At 42.6% G+C, this 19483-nt stretch overlaps 1 protein-coding gene across 4 annotated transcripts in view; it reads left to right on the top strand.

The window, feature by feature from the left end:
* The window catches only part of Hnrnpm (heterogeneous nuclear ribonucleoprotein M), a 49893-nt gene extending 30558 nt beyond the window's left edge, over window positions 1-19335 (top strand). For 2 of the 4 annotated variants that reach the window (XM_027954835.3, XM_027954832.2), the window contains 8 exons: window positions 925-985; window positions 3937-4038; window positions 5604-5648; window positions 6115-6192; window positions 13435-13488; window positions 15239-16041; window positions 16723-16774; window positions 18913-19335. In XM_027954835.3, the coding sequence (XP_027810636.1) occupies window positions 925-985; window positions 3937-4038; window positions 5604-5648; window positions 6115-6192; window positions 13435-13488; window positions 15239-16041; window positions 16723-16774; window positions 18913-19076 (1359 nt within the window). In that variant the 3' untranslated portion in view covers window positions 19077-19335. The remainder of the gene's footprint in view (window positions 1-924; window positions 986-3936; window positions 4039-5603; window positions 5649-6114; window positions 6193-13434; window positions 13489-15238; window positions 16042-16722; window positions 16775-18912) is intronic. The other 2 variants (XM_071603138.1, XM_071603135.1) reach the window with 2 other exon arrangements.
* Window positions 19336-19483: the final 148 nt, after the last annotated feature.

Genomic DNA, 19483 nt, shown 5'->3' with positions numbered 1-19483 from the left:
TTAATTTAAATTTAACAGGGTATATAGTATGTTAAACACATTTATTACAGACAAAAACCCTTTGCTCATGCAGCTCTTGTTTCTAGGTTTTTCTTCTTTCCATAGCTGGCTGTTATTGGCATGTTCAGGAAGTCAGTTGAGTATGCTGAATGAGCAAGTGATCATTTTCAAAGAATGGTTATATATGTGGATTCCTAGTTTTCAAAGTATAATGTTTGATTAACATTGTATTTGTGAACATAATTGACTTTGATTCAGACACTTTTTTTTTTTCTTGAGAATTTTAATATTTACTTTTTAGTTTTCGGCGGACACAACATCTTTGTTTTGTATGTGGTGCTGAGGATTGAACCCGGGCCACAAGCATGCCAGGCGAGCGCACTACCGCTTGAGCCACATCCTCAGCCCTGATTCAGACAGCTTTTAAAGATCTGTTGGAGTATTTAAGTCCTAATGAACGTTAGCCCTGCTGTGGCAGTGCCAAAGATAATAGTTTATACAAACATGACCAGAATGTGCTTAGGGCAATCTAGTTTAGGACTCAATAGGAAGAAGATAAGGAACTGTAAAACAAAGTTTTAGTTTCTTTAAACGTTTACTTTAGTTTTTTGAATAGATAATGGATTCATAGACTCAAAGGTCAAAAGGCATGAAAAGATTGTGTGAGAGTTTCACTTGTATTTCTTGCCCAGGGGCCTCGTCACCCCATCCCTACCTCTAATAATACACTTGTGTGTTTTTACCACACAAAGTGACAGGCAAGCTCCCATGTGTCTTTCCACCCTTGCATAGTATTTCATGGCATAAATAAACATACCATAATTTATTTATCCAGTTCTGTGACAACACAAATTGTTTCCTCTTTTGCTGTTGTAAACAGTTCTTCAGTGTGTACTGAGATATATTAATTTTTCTCTCTTTCAGGATGAAAGAGCCTTACCAAAGGGAGACTTTTTCCCTCCTGAACGTCCACAGCAACTTCCCCGTAAGTATTTCAGTTATACTAACCAGAAAACTATGCTACAGTTACACTTGAACTTGTCAGTTTAGTCTGGAGCTCTCTTGACCAGTTCTTTTCTATAGATTTTTCAGAGTGAGATATGAGCAGAAAATTCACACCCTAAGAAGGGGTTATTAGGATGATTTTTGTGGTAAGGCAGGCTGCCAAGATGTAAAAGACAAATGTAGTGGGCATTTTGAAAGTGTCCCGCGCTGAATCTGCAAAGGGAATTAAAGCCAGGTTGTACTGAGGGTCAAAATACATTGGTTGGTATTTTTACCCAAAATACCATATGGCCCAGCAGTTGTCTAAAAAAAGTCAGGATGTGACCTGTTAGATGATATATATATAAGTGAAATATAGTAAATTTATATGTTGAAACATTTGTCATAAAAAGGAAGGGAATACTAATAAGAGCATGGATGAATTTTTATTGCATCTATAGGAAACGTATAGAATAGCAAATTCCATGAAGGCAGGAAGTATATTAGTGGTGCTGGGGCTGGGGAGGATTAAGTGAGGAGTGATTCTTACTGGGGATGGAGTTTCTTTTGGAATGATGAAAATGTTTTGAAATTAAATGACAGCCATGGTTGCATAGCTCTGAATATGCCCCAAATCCTTGAATTCTATAGGTGTAAAGATAACCAACCATGTAATTTTTATGAAGAATTAAAAAGTAATTGGCTGTTTGCAACATCTAGGTGAAAATCTGTTTTGTGACAAGGAAGGCAAGTGATTGGGTGTGGTTGAGTGGTGCTTATCAGCATGGTGTTCTAACAAGTGGGAGTCTGAGCACTGACTTAGTGGGAGTGAGGGTCTGTGGCAGCATGAGATCTTGGGGAGTTGGTGGTACAGGCAGGGATAGCCTATGGCAAGAAGGTTGGTGGTAGGTATGAGACCTGTGTGCTATGCTAGGGAGGACAGCAATCCCACAGGTGGACAGGGGGCTGTCTGTCTAGAAGGAGAGACAGTGAGCACTGCTGGTCTGCAGCAGTAGCTCTAGCCACAGTCCTTTCTGATGGAGATTGAATAGGAGCTTAAATAGAGCACCAGCTCTCAATAGTGGAGCATAATACACTTTTGTGTGGGGGGTTGGGGGCTACCGGGGATTGAACCCGGAGACTGGCTACCACTGAGGTACATCCCCAACTCTTTTTATTTTGAGACAGGGTCTCCCTAAATTGCTAAGGCAGGACTTGAACTTGGAGATCCTCCTGCCTCAGCCTCTAGAGTTGCTGCACCACTACAGCCAGCTAGAGGTAGATCTTGAGCAAAGTTGGTGGCTTAAAGAACAGGAGATTAGGACTGGGGATGTACCTCTCTGATACTTGCCTAGGAGGCCCTGGGCTACCACACACACACACACACACACACACACACGCATAAAATATTACCAATAAAGAATAGGAGATTAGGGTTGGGGGTATACTCAGTGGTAGTGTGCCGAGCATGTGTGAGGCCCTGAGGTCTGTCCCTAGTACCAAAAGTAAATAGGATATTGGCTTAATCTGTTGAAAGGCACCATTATTTAGAGAGGGACCACATTTCCGTGTCTCAACACACCCACTTGCAAGTAAATGATCACTTGCCGTGCTTCTGTTGACTTTTGTGCCTGGAGGAGGAAGAAGATGAACAGGCACATTGGGCCATAGGGAGCCCATTATTCCTGGCTCTTGGTCTCTAAGCACAGTTCAGATGGTCAGCTTCAAAGCCTAATTGCTTTGGGAATAAATAAACTTGGTGATTTCTTGCTGTTGTTGCTATGCAATTAAAAACAAGGATGTTAATCAGATTAAATGCCTGGGAACTTGTGGGAAGTGTTTTTTTCTCCCCCTCAATCTCAGTTTAAGCCTCAGACTGTGGTTATGCAGTGCATTATATAGGTATCAGTTTTTTTGACTGTTTCCATAGATCACTCTCTATTCTTTGTGTCCTTGTTTGTGCTTGTGGGGCATGGAGCTGAGGGTAGATTGCATATCGAGTTCGGAAGCTTAGTTGGCAGGGAGATAGGTTTCTTGAATATACTAGCCTCATTGTTATTAAACTACCCAGGTTCATAGTGTGGCACAGTGTGTAAATTGTTTTCTCATGAGAGTTCTTTGGGCTGCCAGGTCAGGAGGCAAGTGTTGGCACCAATATTTGTGCTGCTTGCCACCTGATTTCTTGAGTTACTTTTTAAATTTAATTTTTGGTATTGGGGATTGAACGTGGGGCACATGCATGCTCTATCACTGAGCTACATTCCTAGCCTTTTTATTTTATTTTGAGACAGTGCCTTGCTAAGTTGCCTAGATTGGTCTCAGACTTGTGGTCCTCCTTGCTCAGTCCCCAAGTAACAGATTACAGGCGTACCCCACTGCACGTAGTTTTGAGTCACTTTTTTTGATGAAACTTTTCTCAACTCATGGTGTAGGCAAACAAATAGGTGCTCAAGATTCTTACTGTATATTGTTAATTGCTCCTGGCAGCTTTGAAGTAAAATTGATTTTTTTTTAGCTGCTTTTGTCATGTAGTACACACCATATACTCTAATCTGATAACATGTAAATAGCTGTGTCTTAATAAAGGGCAGAACTTGCTAGTCATATTGGTGTACACTTGAAACCCCAGCAATTCATGGAGCTGAGGCAGTAGGATCACAAGTTCTGGGCCAGCCTGGAACTTAGCAAGAATCTGTCTCAAAAAAAAAAAAAAAAAAAATGGATAAAAAGGCTGGAGGGTATGTAGCCCAGGGGTGGAGCATTCCTAGGTTCAGTTACCAGTACTGCAAAATAAAAGGGAGTGTACCAGTATTGAAATTTGAATCAACTATTGAATTTGCTTGGGATCAGGGGAGGGAACAGGGCAGCTATAACACACAGACTCTTGTCTTTGAGGGTCAAGTTCTGCTAAGAAGGGTAATGTATGCTTCTGACTTTCTTTTTTCCTTCCAGATGGACTTGGTGGTATTGGCATGGGGTTAGGACCAGGAGGGCAGCCTATTGATGCCAATCACCTGAACAAAGGCATTGGAATGGGAAACATAGGGCCTGCAGGTGAGAATTACAGTGTACCTTGATTGGGGATTTTGGGGGGAAAGTTAAAATTATTGAAGTTAATTATTTGGATAAGTATTTCGAATGGAATAAAGATTTAATCAGGACAAGATTCCCTCGTTGTTATATCTAAGCTTTTTTTTTTAATATTTTGTAGTTATACATGGACACAATATCTTTATTTTATTAATTTTTATGTGGTGCTGAGGATCGAACTCAGTGCCTCACATGTGCAAGGCAGGCGCTCTGCCACTGAGCCACAACTCCAGCCCCTCTAAGCTTTGTTTTGATAAGTAATATTGATAAGCAGTGTTTTTTTTTTTTAATGAGTTGAATCCTTTTTTTAAAAAAAAGCGATTTTAATTTTCATACCCTTTCATTTTATCCTCATAATGACTTTCTGAGCTGAGATAGTTATGCCATTTGATAAAAGGAGGCAAGTCAGAGAGTTAATTGGTCTTGCCCAAGGTCACACTGTCAATGACAGACTGCATTTCTCCTGACAATGGGACCATAGCACTGCTTTGAAACCCTGTTAAGTTTGATACCAAACCATCCTGGGCTCTCTCGCCTGATGTTGGGATGGCATCTTCTAGTGTAGGAACACTGAGAGATGCAAGAAGGTGTGGAGGGCTTTCCTGTATAACATAGCTGTCACAGGTCACAAGGAAGGATGAATGTTTATTTATTTATTTTTTCCAAACACAATACCTTTATTTGTTATTTGTTTATGTGGTGCTGGGGATCGAACCCAGTACTTCACACATGCTAGGCAAGCGCTCTACCACTGAGCCACAACTCCAGCCCTAAACATTTATCTTTGTTCAAGAAGACGGAACAGCTAATGAATTGTAAAAGCTTGGACTTGTAGAATAAACTTAAACTTTGCTGAATAGCATTTTTATTTTGGTACAAGGCATTTCTTTATGCTTTTAAGGAATATTTCATTTTTATAACCCCAGACTTCAGTTTTTCTTTTTTAAATTTAAATTGTGATACAGGTGCCTCATCACCATCATTTTTTGCATATCCCTGGTCTTTGTTCCAGAGTCAGCTCTGAAATAAACCTGAAATGTATGCTGAGCAGTCACAACCTGAAGTGACTCTGCCACCTAATCTACACATGTGTATACATACTTCCTTGTCCGGCACTAAAAAACGGTGAATGCAGGAGGAAGCCTCAGTGTTTAGAAACTATTTTAACTTTCACAGGGATTTTAGGAAAAGTTCACTTCTGTTTCATTAAATAAAATTCTAAAAAGTGAATGTTTCATAATCTGTGTCTGGTAATTATATTCCATATTTAATACTATCCAATTTGGTCATTTAATAAAACTGTAGAATTTTAACTGCCATGATGATTATTTGGATAAAAGGCTTAGAAAAATTTGCTTGGGATATGATTTTTGGCAACTGAAATGGTAGGGTGTCTTCCCCCACCCTTTGACAAAAAATATTCATCATCAGAAATATTTTTGTTTATTGGTTTGGAATTTTGTGCTTTCTAAGTTTAAACACTACTGCTTTGACATAATTTTAGTTTGCATTGACTTTTTCTTTTTAAGGAATGGGAATGGAAGGCATAGGATTTGGAATAAATAAAATGGGAGGTAAGAAATTTAAAACGAAGTACAAATATAATTACTTTTAGGTATGGTTTCCCCCCCCCCCCCTTTTCTTTCTTGTCTTTTAAACCCTGCATGAAATTCTTTGTTTCCAAAAGGTTTGAGTCTACAAATTACTTTTCTTACCTGCCCATTATTTTCAGTGGTTGTCGTTGGCTTTTGGTTCTGGCTTTCTCACTAGTTAGCTCTGTGACCTTGGGCAACTCACTTCATCTCTCTGGACCTCTTTTTGCTTGTGTATTCATTGAGGGGGTTGGATCAGGTTAGCTTTCTGAGGATGGTGATTTTTAAACAAGGGAACCAGTATTTTTTGTTTTTCAAAAGCCCTTTAACTTGGTAAGTTCTTGGCAGAGAATGCCTAAGGTGAAACGTGAAAAACCTTTCCCTTTCCCTGATCAGTCGTCTCTTCAGCCTCCTTGGGATGGCACTAAAATGCAGATCTCTCTTGCAGGCATGGAGGGACCCTTTGGTGGTGGTATGGAAAACATGGGGCGATTTGGATCTGGGATGAACATGGGCCGAATAAATGGTAAGATTTATATATTTCTTCCTCCTTACACCTGCCCTTTGCTGACTGAAGCTCTCAGGTGACCTTTAGGCTGCAGGCCCACTTTCAATGACATCCCACTTGTTTTTCTGCTGAATCCCGTTGTCTTGAAATTGCCTTAAATATTTCAATAGGTAGACTTAGTTGGACTTAATAATAGGATTACTTTGTTTAGTCACTCTTAAATTGTCCCATGTTTCTAAGTCTTCTTAGTAATTATGATCAAGTTCTTCTCAGGAGTTCTGGGATGGGTAGTTCTTGACAATTTGCCCTGATGATTCCATGTTGTGGACAGAGAGAGACACATTATAAAAACCATAGATTCCTTTAATTTATCATTTACATAACACAGATTCTCATTTGTTGTCATTCAGATCTTAGAGCCCTCCTCTTTAACAGGAGTATAATGATGATGATGATTATAATAATGTGTTCTAATAGTTCTTGCAAGAACCACATGACATGTGGATACTGTTTTCCCCATTCATCAAAAACTGGGGCACAGAGAGTGGCTTGCCTAAGGTCATGTGGCTAGTAAATGCCAGGATGTGAATGAACCCAGGCTGGCTCCAGAGCCTGGCTCTTCATCATGCCTCAATCCTGCCTTTTGGAACTGCCTCCAGCACAGCGTTATCTCTAGGGCTGAGAAACCAGAAGTTGTTCTTTTGAAGCTGTCGCTATGCTGGTTTACTCTGTGATCCTCATTTGCTGGAAAGCTGCTTTTATACATAACATTTATTGGAAGGGAAAGTAACTGAGAATTTAGGTTTAAATGTTTGCTGGTCTGTGAAAATAGTAAAGAGCAAGTGTCTTACTAGAGTAGACAGTCGAACTTGAAGGGAGGAGATATTCCTGATGAACAAACCAGACTACCCTTCTTCCAGAGCATAGGAAACTAAACTATGGGAAGGGTTTGCCTTTTTCTTGGGTGCCTTGTTTTAGAAGATGGTGGAAAGATCATCACCATGAGGAATGCAAGGACAGAGGTCTGTGTTTCCAGTGTGCTTTAAGGTTTGCCTGTTGTTTGTGTGTGGAGGATTTTAATAAAAAGTAAAAGTTTGGAAAGTCCGATTTGATAAAATGTTGACTCAGAACCTATTAGTCATTAGAAATAAGTTTGTTGTTCTGGGGAGTGGAGTTGTACAACTTTGAAGTTGATGAGAACAGGAGTAGGACAGCCCTGGAACCTCTGCTGAGTTTGTGACTCAAGTCTTATGTAAGCTAAGCTAGCAGGTGTAATCCATCAGTTAAGAATTCTGAGCCTGGTCATAAAAGATTCAAAGGTTTCTGTGAGAACTAAAAATGGAGCCTGTGTTCTTAGACTTTGCCCTTAGATGTAGATATTTGGTGTCCTCCCTCTTTGTCCTCTGCAGTAGAGAATAGGGACTTCCTTATACTGGATTTGGGTTCTAAGATTTGGGTGAAATAGAACCCTTGGGTACTATGTCAAAGGAAAATTTAAAATCACACTGTGAAAAATTTAAAGCTGTTTTGAATTTAAATTGTTTAGTTGATGATGGTGATAATGCGTTTATTGTGGTTCTGGGTGCTGACATTAGACTGAATTATGGGACTTTTTCAGGGCCAATGAATTAATATAGGTCTAATTTTGATAGAATGGCTCTGAAAAGTAAATGACTGTCAGTTATCAAATGTAGATGTTTAATGCAATAATTGACAGTGAAATTCTCTCAAGTCCCCCTGCCCAATTTGCTCCCAAATTGAAGTTCTCACAGGATTCCCTGTCAGCATTTGGGAAGATGGTTTCCAAGGTCTTTGCCAATGCATTAAGACCTGCATATGACTTTTCCTTATCTGAGGAGGGGGATTGCAGCCTTCACAGGCTTATCAAAGGGGTTAAAGGAGAGCATCAGTTCCCCAATTATGATGCCATTTATGATTTCATTTTGGTTGTTCTTTTGAGCCACTTCTGCCCACCGCCCTCAGACTTGCATGAGTGAGATAATATTTTGAGCAGATAGCACACCACTATTCTAGGGTTTCACTTTGAGCTTATTTCAAACTATGCTTAAGTCAGGCTGGGCACGGTGGCACACACCTGTAATCTCAGCGGCTCAGGAAGCTGAGATAGGAGGATTCAAAGCCAACCTCAGCAACAGTAAGGCACTGAGCAGCTCAGTGTGACTGTGTCTCTAAATAAAATACAAAATAGGGCTGGTGCCACTGAGTTCAATCCCCAGGACCAATAAAAAATGAAACAAACAAACAAAAACTATGCTCAAGTTGACCAATGCCAGAGGTCTTCTTACTTTATAATGCTGATTTGAGCCTGCTTCCGTATCTCTATAAAGTGCTGATCCTTGAAAGGGTAGGGATACGGGCTACTTACAAACATTTTTTTGTAGTTGTTTAATAAAATGTGTCCTGTGTACCTAATACTTACAAAGAGTGAGATTGATAATACTAGATTATTGAAGGACCTCTCAGTATGGGAGGGAGACATGGTGTGATGCATTATGAATCTTGGATGAGATGACTGTACTTTAAAGAAATAGCTAATACTAGGAGTCACGAAAGGCTTACTCAAGCATCTGTCAGTTGTGGTGGGCCATTTTCCCAGGAAAGATCAGAGCTTTGTTTTTAAAGGACATTAAAACATCAGAAGCACAGTGTGGTGGCATACATCTATAATCCCAGCAACTTTGGTGGCTCAGGTAGGAGGGTTGCAAGTTCAAAACCAGCCTCAGCAACCTAGGGAGACCCTGTCTAGAAATAAAAAGTACTGGGAATGTACTTTAGTGAAAAAGCACCCTGATTTCAATCCCCCAAACACCCTCTGATCAAAAAGAAGAGAAGTTGTCCAAATCCTATTTTGTAGATGGGACCAGTGCACTAGTCAGTGGAGAAATCTTATATGCATGCATATTTCTTTCTTCTGCTTGGGTGTGTTTTTTTTTTTTTTTTTTTAAGTTGGACACAATATATTTATTTTATTTTTATGTGGTGTTGAAGATCGAACCCAGGGCCTTGCATATACTAGGCGAGTGCTCTACCGCTGAGCCACAACCCCAGCTCCAAGGTGTCCTTTTTGTGTTATAGCAACCTTCCATCCACCCTCACTAGGCAGGTAATTCAGGAGCCAAGGTGGTTGTGAGGATTATTCAGTACAATTGTAGTTCCAGGCAGGGCATATGTTAAGTGCCCAGTAGGTGTTGTTACTGTTACCAGCAGGGTCCTCTTCCTTTAACTCCGTATGCACTGCAGGTGAGCACTGCAGGTAACCTACTAAGTATTGTGGTAGTGTGTGGTGTACCTGTTGTGTGGTTGTAATAGACATTGTAGATACATCCTTTTCTAGAATTTGTGACTTTGATTTTTTAAAGAATCGGGTGAATGATGGTTTCCTGTAGAATAGTTAGTTACATAGGTCAACTTGGTAGTGGCTGTTATGTTTATAATTCTTGTTTAGTTTTTAATGTCTGAAACATAATGTTTATTTCTGGAAAGGCCTAAGGTAAAATATATGTGAATGTGTGTGTATATGTATATATTCCCCTGCCTCCACACACACACACAGTTGGCGGGTGGTTTAGGTGGAGGATTTGAAAGAAACTTTGCCAGAAACAAGATGGGAATGTCTCCAAGCTTTGGAGAGCAAATGGTTAGATCCTTGGCAGAGGAATGGTTAGGATGGCCCCGTGGATCCTCATGTGGGTGAAGTCCACCACCTGGACTGAAAGGCTGCTGAGGCTCAGCTTGATGTTGGGACTTCTTTCTGCTGGCTTTCCTTAGGGTTTTAAAATAGTCATATGCTTATCAAGAGGATTAAAGGAGAGTGAGGGCTCCGTGGTGATTGACAATATGGGATTTCTGGTTAGGAGTAGTACCATTTTTCCTAGTAGTCTTTCAAATGGTTTAAAAAAATTGGCATAAGGTTTTTGCATGTTTTGGGAATTAGAACTGCCTCATGCATCTCTTGCTGCATAACTCTGTTAACACTTTAGCTCTGGTAGAGTTTTTGAAGGCTCTGCTAAGTGGGCAGTAGTCTTTCTCCTCCATGGTTTGTGGCAGGTGTCCCATTTAACAGAATTTAGTCTTGCGCGCTTGCTGATGCCTTTGGAAGGAACCTAGATTGATCATGGAAACCTCTTAACATTGGAAGGTCTTGAATATTGGGGTCTGAGTTTCCTTTTGGATTAGATGGCAAAGCAGTTTCTTCTTTACTTTTCCATGGATGTGGACTTTTGCCATTTAGGTCCCTGTGTTTCTTAGAATATATCAGTTGAATTTTCCTTCATTATTGGGGAGGAAGGAGATCAGATGTTCTTGGGCTCTGAAGTTGTTTTTCTCAAAGGCAGTTTAGAGCATGGTAACCTCCTACTTGCTTCTGTCTCCTTGAAGGTACCATGGGTGAGGGATCAGGATTCTTAAGATTTTCACTGCTAGTTGGTGTTAGTTGTTTTCCTAGAATTTATGAAGGCCCTAGAAAGATTGTCTTCAGAGTCATCCTTAAGTCTAGCATCTCAACTCTTCAGGTTGTTATTAGGCCTTCTGGCCTCCATGTTTTTTCTTAAGTTTAACTACTGAAACTGTTTCCTACAGAGTGGTCTATTGTTTGGTATATCCTTGTTTCTCTTTTTTCCCTTACCATGGTTAGGTAACTCGAATGGTTTTCTTTGATTTTACTAGGCTGCTAGTGAAAATTTACTTCTGGGCTTGCTTGGTCTGACTACCTATATCTTTATCTTAGATTTAATAAACCTTTAGAATTTTGAAGGGTGAGTTCATATTTGTATGTGAGTAGGGTAGGTATTCTCTTGCCATTACTGGCCTCATTTTCATGTCCTGAAATAGTAGGTTATTTTAAAAAATATTTAAGACTTAGCATAATTTGGCTTCAAATATCAGTTTGGGGATGCCTATGGCAGAGACCAACAAGACGACATGTGACTTTACACCTATAGTCACTTTTTCTTGTTCCTAGCCTTTAATCATTGCCAGTCTGTGACTCTGACATACCTCTGTGATGAACAGCTTGGCCTCATTCCTCTTCCTACAGTGGTATACTAGCAGATGTGGGCAACAGGGAACTCTTTACTGCCTGAACCTGAACGGAAATATCATCCGCAGGGTTTCCTGTCCTGCTGTTTTGGCAGCTTTTTAAAGATTGGGACTGTGTGTAGTCTCTGTCCTGGAATTCCCTTGTATTACTTGTGATCAGACCCAAGGGAGTAAAATAGTCTTTGTCCCAAATAAAATATTTAAATTGGGTTTTCAGAGTATTTACCTGGGTTTTTGTTTGTTTGTTTAATTCTTTGTGTCCTTTATTGTAGCACTCTTCTGCTCAGTGTGCTTTCTCATATCATATTAGTAGATCTTTGCACTTTGAACAAACGAGTGTACTTGGTGCTTCAACGCTATAGATAGATCTGTGGTCCTTGACCTTGAAAGGATATTTTGCAGTCAAAGAGATGATACTCAGTAGTGGCCCAAGATAACACCAGAGGTCAATACTTGGCAGTGGGCTAGTGAGGAGAACTGTGTGAGGTCCTCAGGCTGTCATATGAATAGCATGTGAAGTATGTTAGAACTTAAAAAGGCACCTCTCTGGATAGCTACTGGACATCCTGTGTTCAGAGCAATAGTATAGGAAGATAGTGCAGGAGGTGCAGTTGCAGCTGGAGGGCTGAGGGTCTGGGTGTGTTTGGCATAGTCCATATATTGGCAGACAGGTTAGACAGTGTCAGTACAGAGGCTTGGAAGTGAGGGTCTAGTGGTCAAGGAAGACTGGAGAGAGAACAGTATCAAACTGGGTGGGAGTCAGTACAGGGAAGGTCTGTGAATACCCATGGAAAGAATTCGGCTTTTCAAATACATGGTGCATCAACTCAGTGTTCTTGCAGGGAATCGTTTGTTCTAGGGGCTGTGATCAGAAAGCATAGTGAATCTTGGCATGGCAAGCTGACCAGGATCTCTGGTGTGATGGAAGAATAAGCCCCGTGTTTGCTGGCAGGCAGGAAGTCCGTTATTTCTTGGTGTGCTTTCCTACCTCCTTCCTCTAGTGGTTAGTTGGAGTACAAGAACAGCCATGGGGTAGGTTTTAACTGCTTATGAGTTTTTTTGGTGTGGGATTGGATGGGGGGCTACTGGGGATCGAACCCAGGGTCACTTAACCACTGAGCCACATTCCCAGCCCTTTTCATTTTTTATTTTGAGACAGGGTCTAAGTTGTTTAGGGCCTTACTGAGTTGGTGAGGTTGACCTTGAACTTGAGATCCTCCTGCCTCAGTCTCCCAAGTTGCTGTGTTTACACACATGCACCACACCTTCCGCCCACCTTTGTGTTTTTTGATGATAATGAGATGTGTTTTGAGGCTGTTGTCCAAGTTGCTGATTTTCTTCAGGACCAGAGAAGTTGGTTTCATTTTCTCCCACATACAAAAGACTGAAGAGAAACTTTAAAAGGTGACACTAATGACAACATTAGGCTAAACTGAAGGATGTTTGGATGAGATGTTGGTCAGCAAGCAGCAGTGCTTTTTGTTTGGGACAATTGGGTGTGTGTGTAGTGAGTGTGCATATGTATGTGTATGTATTTTCCTTAAGTTTTGTCTGTTGCTAATTCACCATCTCATCCAGCTCACGCTCACTTCAGGTGGGGCTGGCACAGTCAGGTTGCTATATAGTATTTTTATGCCAAGCATGAAATTATGTAGTATGCTCAAGCACTGTGTACAGTGCTGTTGATTTTCACCTTTCAGGTAGTAAGTATAGCTTTGGTTTTTATTTGATCTATAATAATGAATGCAGGCTTCAAACTTCTGAGTAGTTCCAGAGAGGCCTTAGTTTTTCTGCTTGGGTGAAATGGGAAAGCCTAATTGCTGAGAGTCTAGACCAGTTTTAGAAAACTGTATTGAGCAAGGACCAAGGGCCCTGTTCTTGCTTTGACTTTCTGAGTTCAGCTCCCAGATGCATACAGTTCCTCGCTCTGCTGGACGCATTTGCAGGTGACCTTGTGAACTGGGCCTCAGACTCTGGAGCTACATGGGATGCTAGCATTGTGACCCATCATCAAGGGTGCTTCAGTTTCCTATAAAATGATCATGTCTGTTGTGTGTATTTCTCAAACCCCTTAACCTTTTTCCTTTTTCTTTCTTTTAAAATTTTTAACTAGTAGTGTTTCTACTTTGAGATCTGTTAAGAGCAAGTTTCTATTGCCGTAGAGAAATTTGGCTAATTATTTTTTCTTCCTGATTTCCTTAGAAATCCTAAGTAATGCACTGAAGAGAGGAGAGATCATTGCAAAGCAGGGAGGAGGTAGGAAACGCTTAGTTTGATGTTTTGATTTTTAGAAGAGGTTGCTACCGTGGGGGATAGCAGAGCATAGTGGGCTCTGACACAGACTGCCCAGGGTGGGGTGTCTAGTTCTGCCTCTTCTAGCTATGTGACATGTGGCAAGTTACTTAACCTCTCTGTTTTCGTATTACCTTGTAATATGGGGATGCAGTAGTACCTACATCAGAGGGTTGTTGTGAAGAGTAATTGAGCCAATGCATATAAAAAAAAGTACTTAAATGAGTGCGATGTGTGTTAGCCATTGTTATTACAATACTGATATTTGGGGATTTTGTTTTATCTGACTGTAAAAGTACATCAGCTAATATACAACAAACACTCACTAAAATGTGTGCATGCACTCATTATAAAAACCTGGAAAATGCCAAAGAAAGTAATTATTATTTGCCGGCCCACCACCTAGTGGTGAGTGCTATAAACATTTTGGTATATACGCTTCCATAGAATACACAGTTTTATGGGCACTTGGAACTAAATGTACTTTTTTTGCCCGATTTTTCCTCAAGGCTCTTGAGGGCTTAGCCATTGCCTTGGATCCCCACTTGTTGGGTATTTCTGTTTGTGTGGGGGGAAGGCTCTACCTGGTGCTGTCTCTTCCTAGTTCTGTTGGCATTGGGTGCCAGCCTCATTTCTGCTGCTATTGGGCAAGCACCTTTTTCTTTTATGAAATGTTAGGATATTAGATAGTTGTTAACCCGTTTCTGCTATGAAAGTCTAATATTCTTAAAGTTGTGCTTATTTTTTTTGCCATTTGGTGTGCTGCTATTCAGCTAAGGAAACGGGCACAGAGAGGTGGAGTGCCTTGTGCCAGGTCACATTCTTGGTCAGCTATAGAATCAGTTAAAAAAACTGCTGAATTTCTTCTTCCTGAATTTGCATCTTCAATTGGGTTGCTTGAGTCAGTAATTGGGCTCCCTGTGGTCAACAGACACATGTGGGCAGTATGAAGCTTGGGAGGAGCCTGGAGATCTGCGAAGTGCTTGAGGGTGGCCTTGGTCCTGGAGCCAGTCTTCCCTGTCCAGAATTGCAAGCTCCATGGACAAGGGTTGCTGTGTACTGACTCTGGATCTATTTCAGAGCCTACCCTGCAGTACTGTCATCATTTTCCTTCCAAGGCCAGCAGAGTTATAGATAAACTGGTTGGTGATTTCCCTGATAGAAACTAAGGTCCTCCAGGAAATGGCCAGTTGTGTGCATTTGTACACAGAGGATCTCTTGTGGGTGTTTTTGTTCGTTTTCCTTATCCCTGCTTGGTTACATGACTATAAAATTGCTTTTCTGTGCCTTGGAAGTGCTAAGGGAATGCAGCCACACTGGCCACCAGCAGGCAAGTTAGAGGGACAGGTTGAGAGAGTGTAGAAGTTGTGACTTTGAATGACCTCCACATAACTTCTGTTTGCGTGAATGAGTGTGGGGTTTCGCTTGTCACAGACACTAACACCTCAGAAACAACTGTGGGGTATGGGTGTTGTTCTTAAATTTTATTATGGAAATTTCAACTGTAACAGGACAGGAAGAATGATTATAAGGACCCCACATTACCTATTACTTAGTTTTAGTAACTGTTACGATTTGAGGGGTCTTTTAATGTTAAATCACTGTGGGGCTAAATTGCTAATCTGTGGGTAAGCTTGTGAACTGAAGTGCCCAGGCGTGGCATGGTGTACACACAGATACCTGACATCTCCTGTGTTTTGTGTCCCTGTTTAAGGTGGAGGTGGAGGCAGCGTCCCTGGGATCGAAAGGATGGGCCCTGGCATTGACCGCATTGGGGGTGCTGGCATGGAGCGCATGGGCGCAGGCCTGGGCCATGGCATGGATCGAGTGGGCTCCGAAATCGAGCGCATGGGCCTGGTCATGGACCGCATGGGCTCCGTTGAGCGCATGGGCTCTGGCATCGAGCGTATGGGCCCACTGGGCCTCGACCACATGGCCTCCAGCATCGAGCGCATGGGCCAGACCATGGAGCGCATTGGCTCTGGTGTCGAGCGCATGGGTGCCGGCATGGGTTTCGGCCTGGAGCGCATGGCCGCGCCCATCGACCGTGTGGGCCAAACAATTGAGCGCATGGGCTCTGGCGTAGAGCGAATGGGCCCTGCCATCGAGCGCATGGGCCTGAGCATGGAGCGCATGGTGCCCGCAGGTATGGGGGCCGGCCTGGAGCGCATGGGCCCTGTGATGGATCGCATGGCCACTGGCCTGGAGCGAATGGGCGCCAACAACCTGGAGCGTATGGGCCTGGAGCGCATGGGAGCCAACAGTCTAGAGCGCATGGGCCTGGAGAGAATGGGCGCCAACAGTCTGGAGCGCATGGGCCCAGCGATGGGCCCGGCCCTGGGCGCTGGCATTGAGCGCATGGGCCTTGCCATGGGTGGTGGCGGTGGTGCCAGCTTCGATCGTGCCATTGAGATGGAACGTGGCAACTTTGGAGGAAGCTTCGCAGGTTCCTTTGGCGGAGCTGGAGGCCATGCTCCTGGGGTGGCCAGAAAGGCCTGCCAGATATTTGTGAGAAATGTAAGTGGCTCTTCAGGAACTCTTTGGTGTTATACACAGGGGATGATCTCAGTGAACTGACGACTTGTGGGCTCAGGGTAACGGGTGTTCCTCTGAAGAGACAATGGAGAGCACACCTTACTCTTGTCCCCAGAGTCTGGTGCTAATTCATTGTGAAGGCTTACAAAGGAACAGTGGTTCTGCAATTGCCTGGGCTTCCTGATGTGTCTGTTGACCAAGCAGACTATGAGCTGAAAGATTTTAGTTCTGATCCCTTGGCTTGAGGAGCACCCGTGTTTTGGTATAGTGATTCAGAGAGAGGTGGCTATATATTGAAGTATTTGTAACAATTTGACCACCTTTAGCCACTGTTGAGTTCTGTAATCTGCTTACACCAGGCTCTGTATGTTCTGCTCCCTGCATGATGTTCCCAGACACTAGAGATAAGGCCACAGGGAGTGAGCTGGCTGCCCTACTTCAGAACCTCATTCTAGATAGACTTATTTGTTCTCTGCTGATCAATATCAGTGTGGAGTTTGGCCAGCTTCTCTATGTATATATAGGAGCCTCCTCCCCAGTGATGCAAGTGCTTTACCACTGAGCTGCATCCTTTGTCCCAGGAACCCTCATAGATGATTGTGATGTTTGTGCATTAGGATTTGGTTGAATCACACATTAGTCTACCTTTTTTTTCCCCCTCAGCTCCCATTTGATTTTACATGGAAGATGCTAAAGGACAAATTCAACGAATGTGGTAAGTGTCTGAGAAAGGCTCTCTAGGTGCTTTCCTGTACCATGGCTATTAGTGGTGCTGTTATGTGAGCAGCATAGCTTCCTTCTAGTCTGTACAGCCACTGCTCATCAGCTCTAGAGGACTGATGGGTCTTGCCATTGTTCTGCTTTTGCAGATACCCAAGCATGTATTGAGTGTCCTGGTATGTGTTTGTCTGCCTGTCTCTCTCTTTCCCTCTCCCTCTCTGTCTGTCTCTTGCTGGGGATTGAACCCAGGGCCTTGGGCATGTGAGGCAAGCACTCTATCAACTGAGCTATATTCCCAACCCTTAGCTTTTCTTTTTCTTTTTTGCTAACATTTAGAGTACTTGAAAGGTTCTAGTATTTTCCCCTTTTTACAGATGAGTCAGGTAAAGCTACCTTCTAAGGTGGCATGACTTGTAAGAGATAAAATTAAATAAAATACACCCAAGACAAGGTTGCTTTCTCTCACAGCACAGCTGGTTTGGTGTGTCAGCAAGCGCTTGTGTGCTCAGTAGGTGCCATGGGTCAGGCTTGCAAGATCTAGGCACTTAGCATCTTGTGTGGCAGTAAGTCTCTAGTGGAAATTTCCTAGCATACAAGATGACCCTTCTAGAAGGCCCCCTTTGTGGCTGAAAGAAGTTATCTTCATAGTTTGCTCTTTGGGGTGAGCCCCGGCCTCCATCCACTACCCACCCCTGTCCTTTAAACTAGGTCAGCCTTAAGCCACAAGTTCGATGGCTGCTGGATCAGGGCCTGTTTTGTTTTTCTCATCTCTGGTTTCAGCAGTGGGTCACGACTCACCATTATTGCTGCTTCTCTCTGGTTCTTTGGGGTAAGCAGTTGAGTCAGAGCCTACTTTCTTGTCCCACCCCCACCCCACCCCCATCCCTGCTTTGCATTTTTCCACGCTGTATCTAGATACTTCAAGAAATCAGATTGGATCATGCCACTCCCCTCACCTCTTAGTAAAAATACTTACGAGCCCCTGGAGGACTTGATCCCAGCACCTACCTTCATCTCACTGCTGTCCTTGAACCTGAGCTTACAAATACTCTGCCTCCTGAAGTGCTCTGGTGTGAGCTGTTACAGGCCAGAATCTGTCTTCTGGTGAATTTTCACTGAAACACCTTTTTTTTTTTTTTATGGTACCGGGGCACTCAACCACTGAGCTATATCCTCAGCCCTTTTTATTTTTTTAGTTATACATGGACACAATATCTTTATTTTTTCATTTTTATGTGGTACTGAGGATCAAACCCAGTGCCTCACTTGTGTGAGGCAAGCACTCTGCCACTGAGCTACAACCCCAGCCCCCCCAGCACTTTTTTATATTTTATTTAGAGATAGGGTCTCACTGAGTTGCTTAGGGCCTTGCTAAATAGCCAAAGCTGGCTTTGAACTCATGATCCTCCTGCCTCAGCCTCCAGAGCTGCTAGGATTACAGGTGTGCAAACAAATGCCACACCTGGCCACTTAAAACTCTTTTAGAACTTTACTGTGAGAAGCTCCCTGGGATGTTTTCCTTCCCCCAGGTGGATTTGGTGGCTTTAAAATTGTCGGCCCCTAGCACTGACCATAATGTGCTATCTCCTTGGTCCTCATTGGAGTGGGCCTTGGCCTCTGGGCTCTTAACCCTCTGTATCTATTTCCATGGTGCTCGACACATACCTGGGGTGCTTAATAGGTGTTTGAAGGAATATGTGTAATCTGCTCGCTAATTATTATATAGCTTACATTTGGACAGTTAGAAGTATCTATTGTATTGATGATGGCTTTGTGACTGAGGGTAGTGATATATTGAAAACAGCCTCTAAAATTTTCCTCTCAAGTTGGCTTCACAGGACTCCTCCTATTTCTGAACTTAAAAGGCAAGCACTTTAAACCCCCAGGAACGCTTTTCATGGTGCTGGATCAAATTGTCCTGATAGCAGAACAATGGCAACATGGCCAAAGGACATTTGTCACTGACTCTGGCCGTGGTGTTCTGAGCATTTGTGCTCCACACATGAGGGCCTCTTTCCTTTTTGACTCTGTCACCAAAATCCAACAGGTGATCTGGACTGAGTGGAGCCCAGATTGAGGCTGAGCTCTGGGTTTGCCTGATGCGTGTGGTCTCTTCTTCCCTCCCTGTGCCAGGCCACGTGCTGTACGCCGACATCAAGATGGAGAACGGAAAGTCCAAGGGGTGCGGTGTGGTTAAGTTTGAGTCGCCAGAGGTGGCTGAGAGAGCCTGCCGGATGATGAATGGCATGAAGCTGAGTGGCCGAGAGATTGATGTTCGAATCGATAGAAATGCTTAAGCAGTTGCCTTTTTTAAACATCAATACCAGACCTCTGAATTTGTATTTTTTCTTGTTAACCATTTTAATTTGTTGGCTGGATGTATAAAGATGTTTAAAAAATTCAGTTGCTTTTTGGGGTAATTTGAATTACTTTTTTAATGACTGGGGTTCCATTTGACTGTTTGCATTGAGATTGCAATGTGCGCAATTTTTTTTGTAGTTGTGGCATCTTGTTGACATCGAATATGACTTTGATAATAAATACCAGTTCCTGAAAGTGGCTTGCTTTTGCGTGTGTGTTGTGGGGACAACCATCTGAAATTTGGTGGCCTGGAGCCCCTTATGCTTCCTTCTTTCCTTTGACCCATGATCACCAGGAATCTCACCTTTGCTATTGCTCATCTGTTCCTTGGGTGGGAAGGGCC

This window comes from Marmota flaviventris, chromosome 1 (assembly GCF_047511675.1).
Source record: "Marmota flaviventris isolate mMarFla1 chromosome 1, mMarFla1.hap1, whole genome shotgun sequence".
Classification (NCBI taxonomy): domain Eukaryota; kingdom Metazoa; phylum Chordata; class Mammalia; order Rodentia; family Sciuridae; genus Marmota; species Marmota flaviventris.
This window is presented reverse-complemented; position numbering and strand designations above follow the sequence as displayed.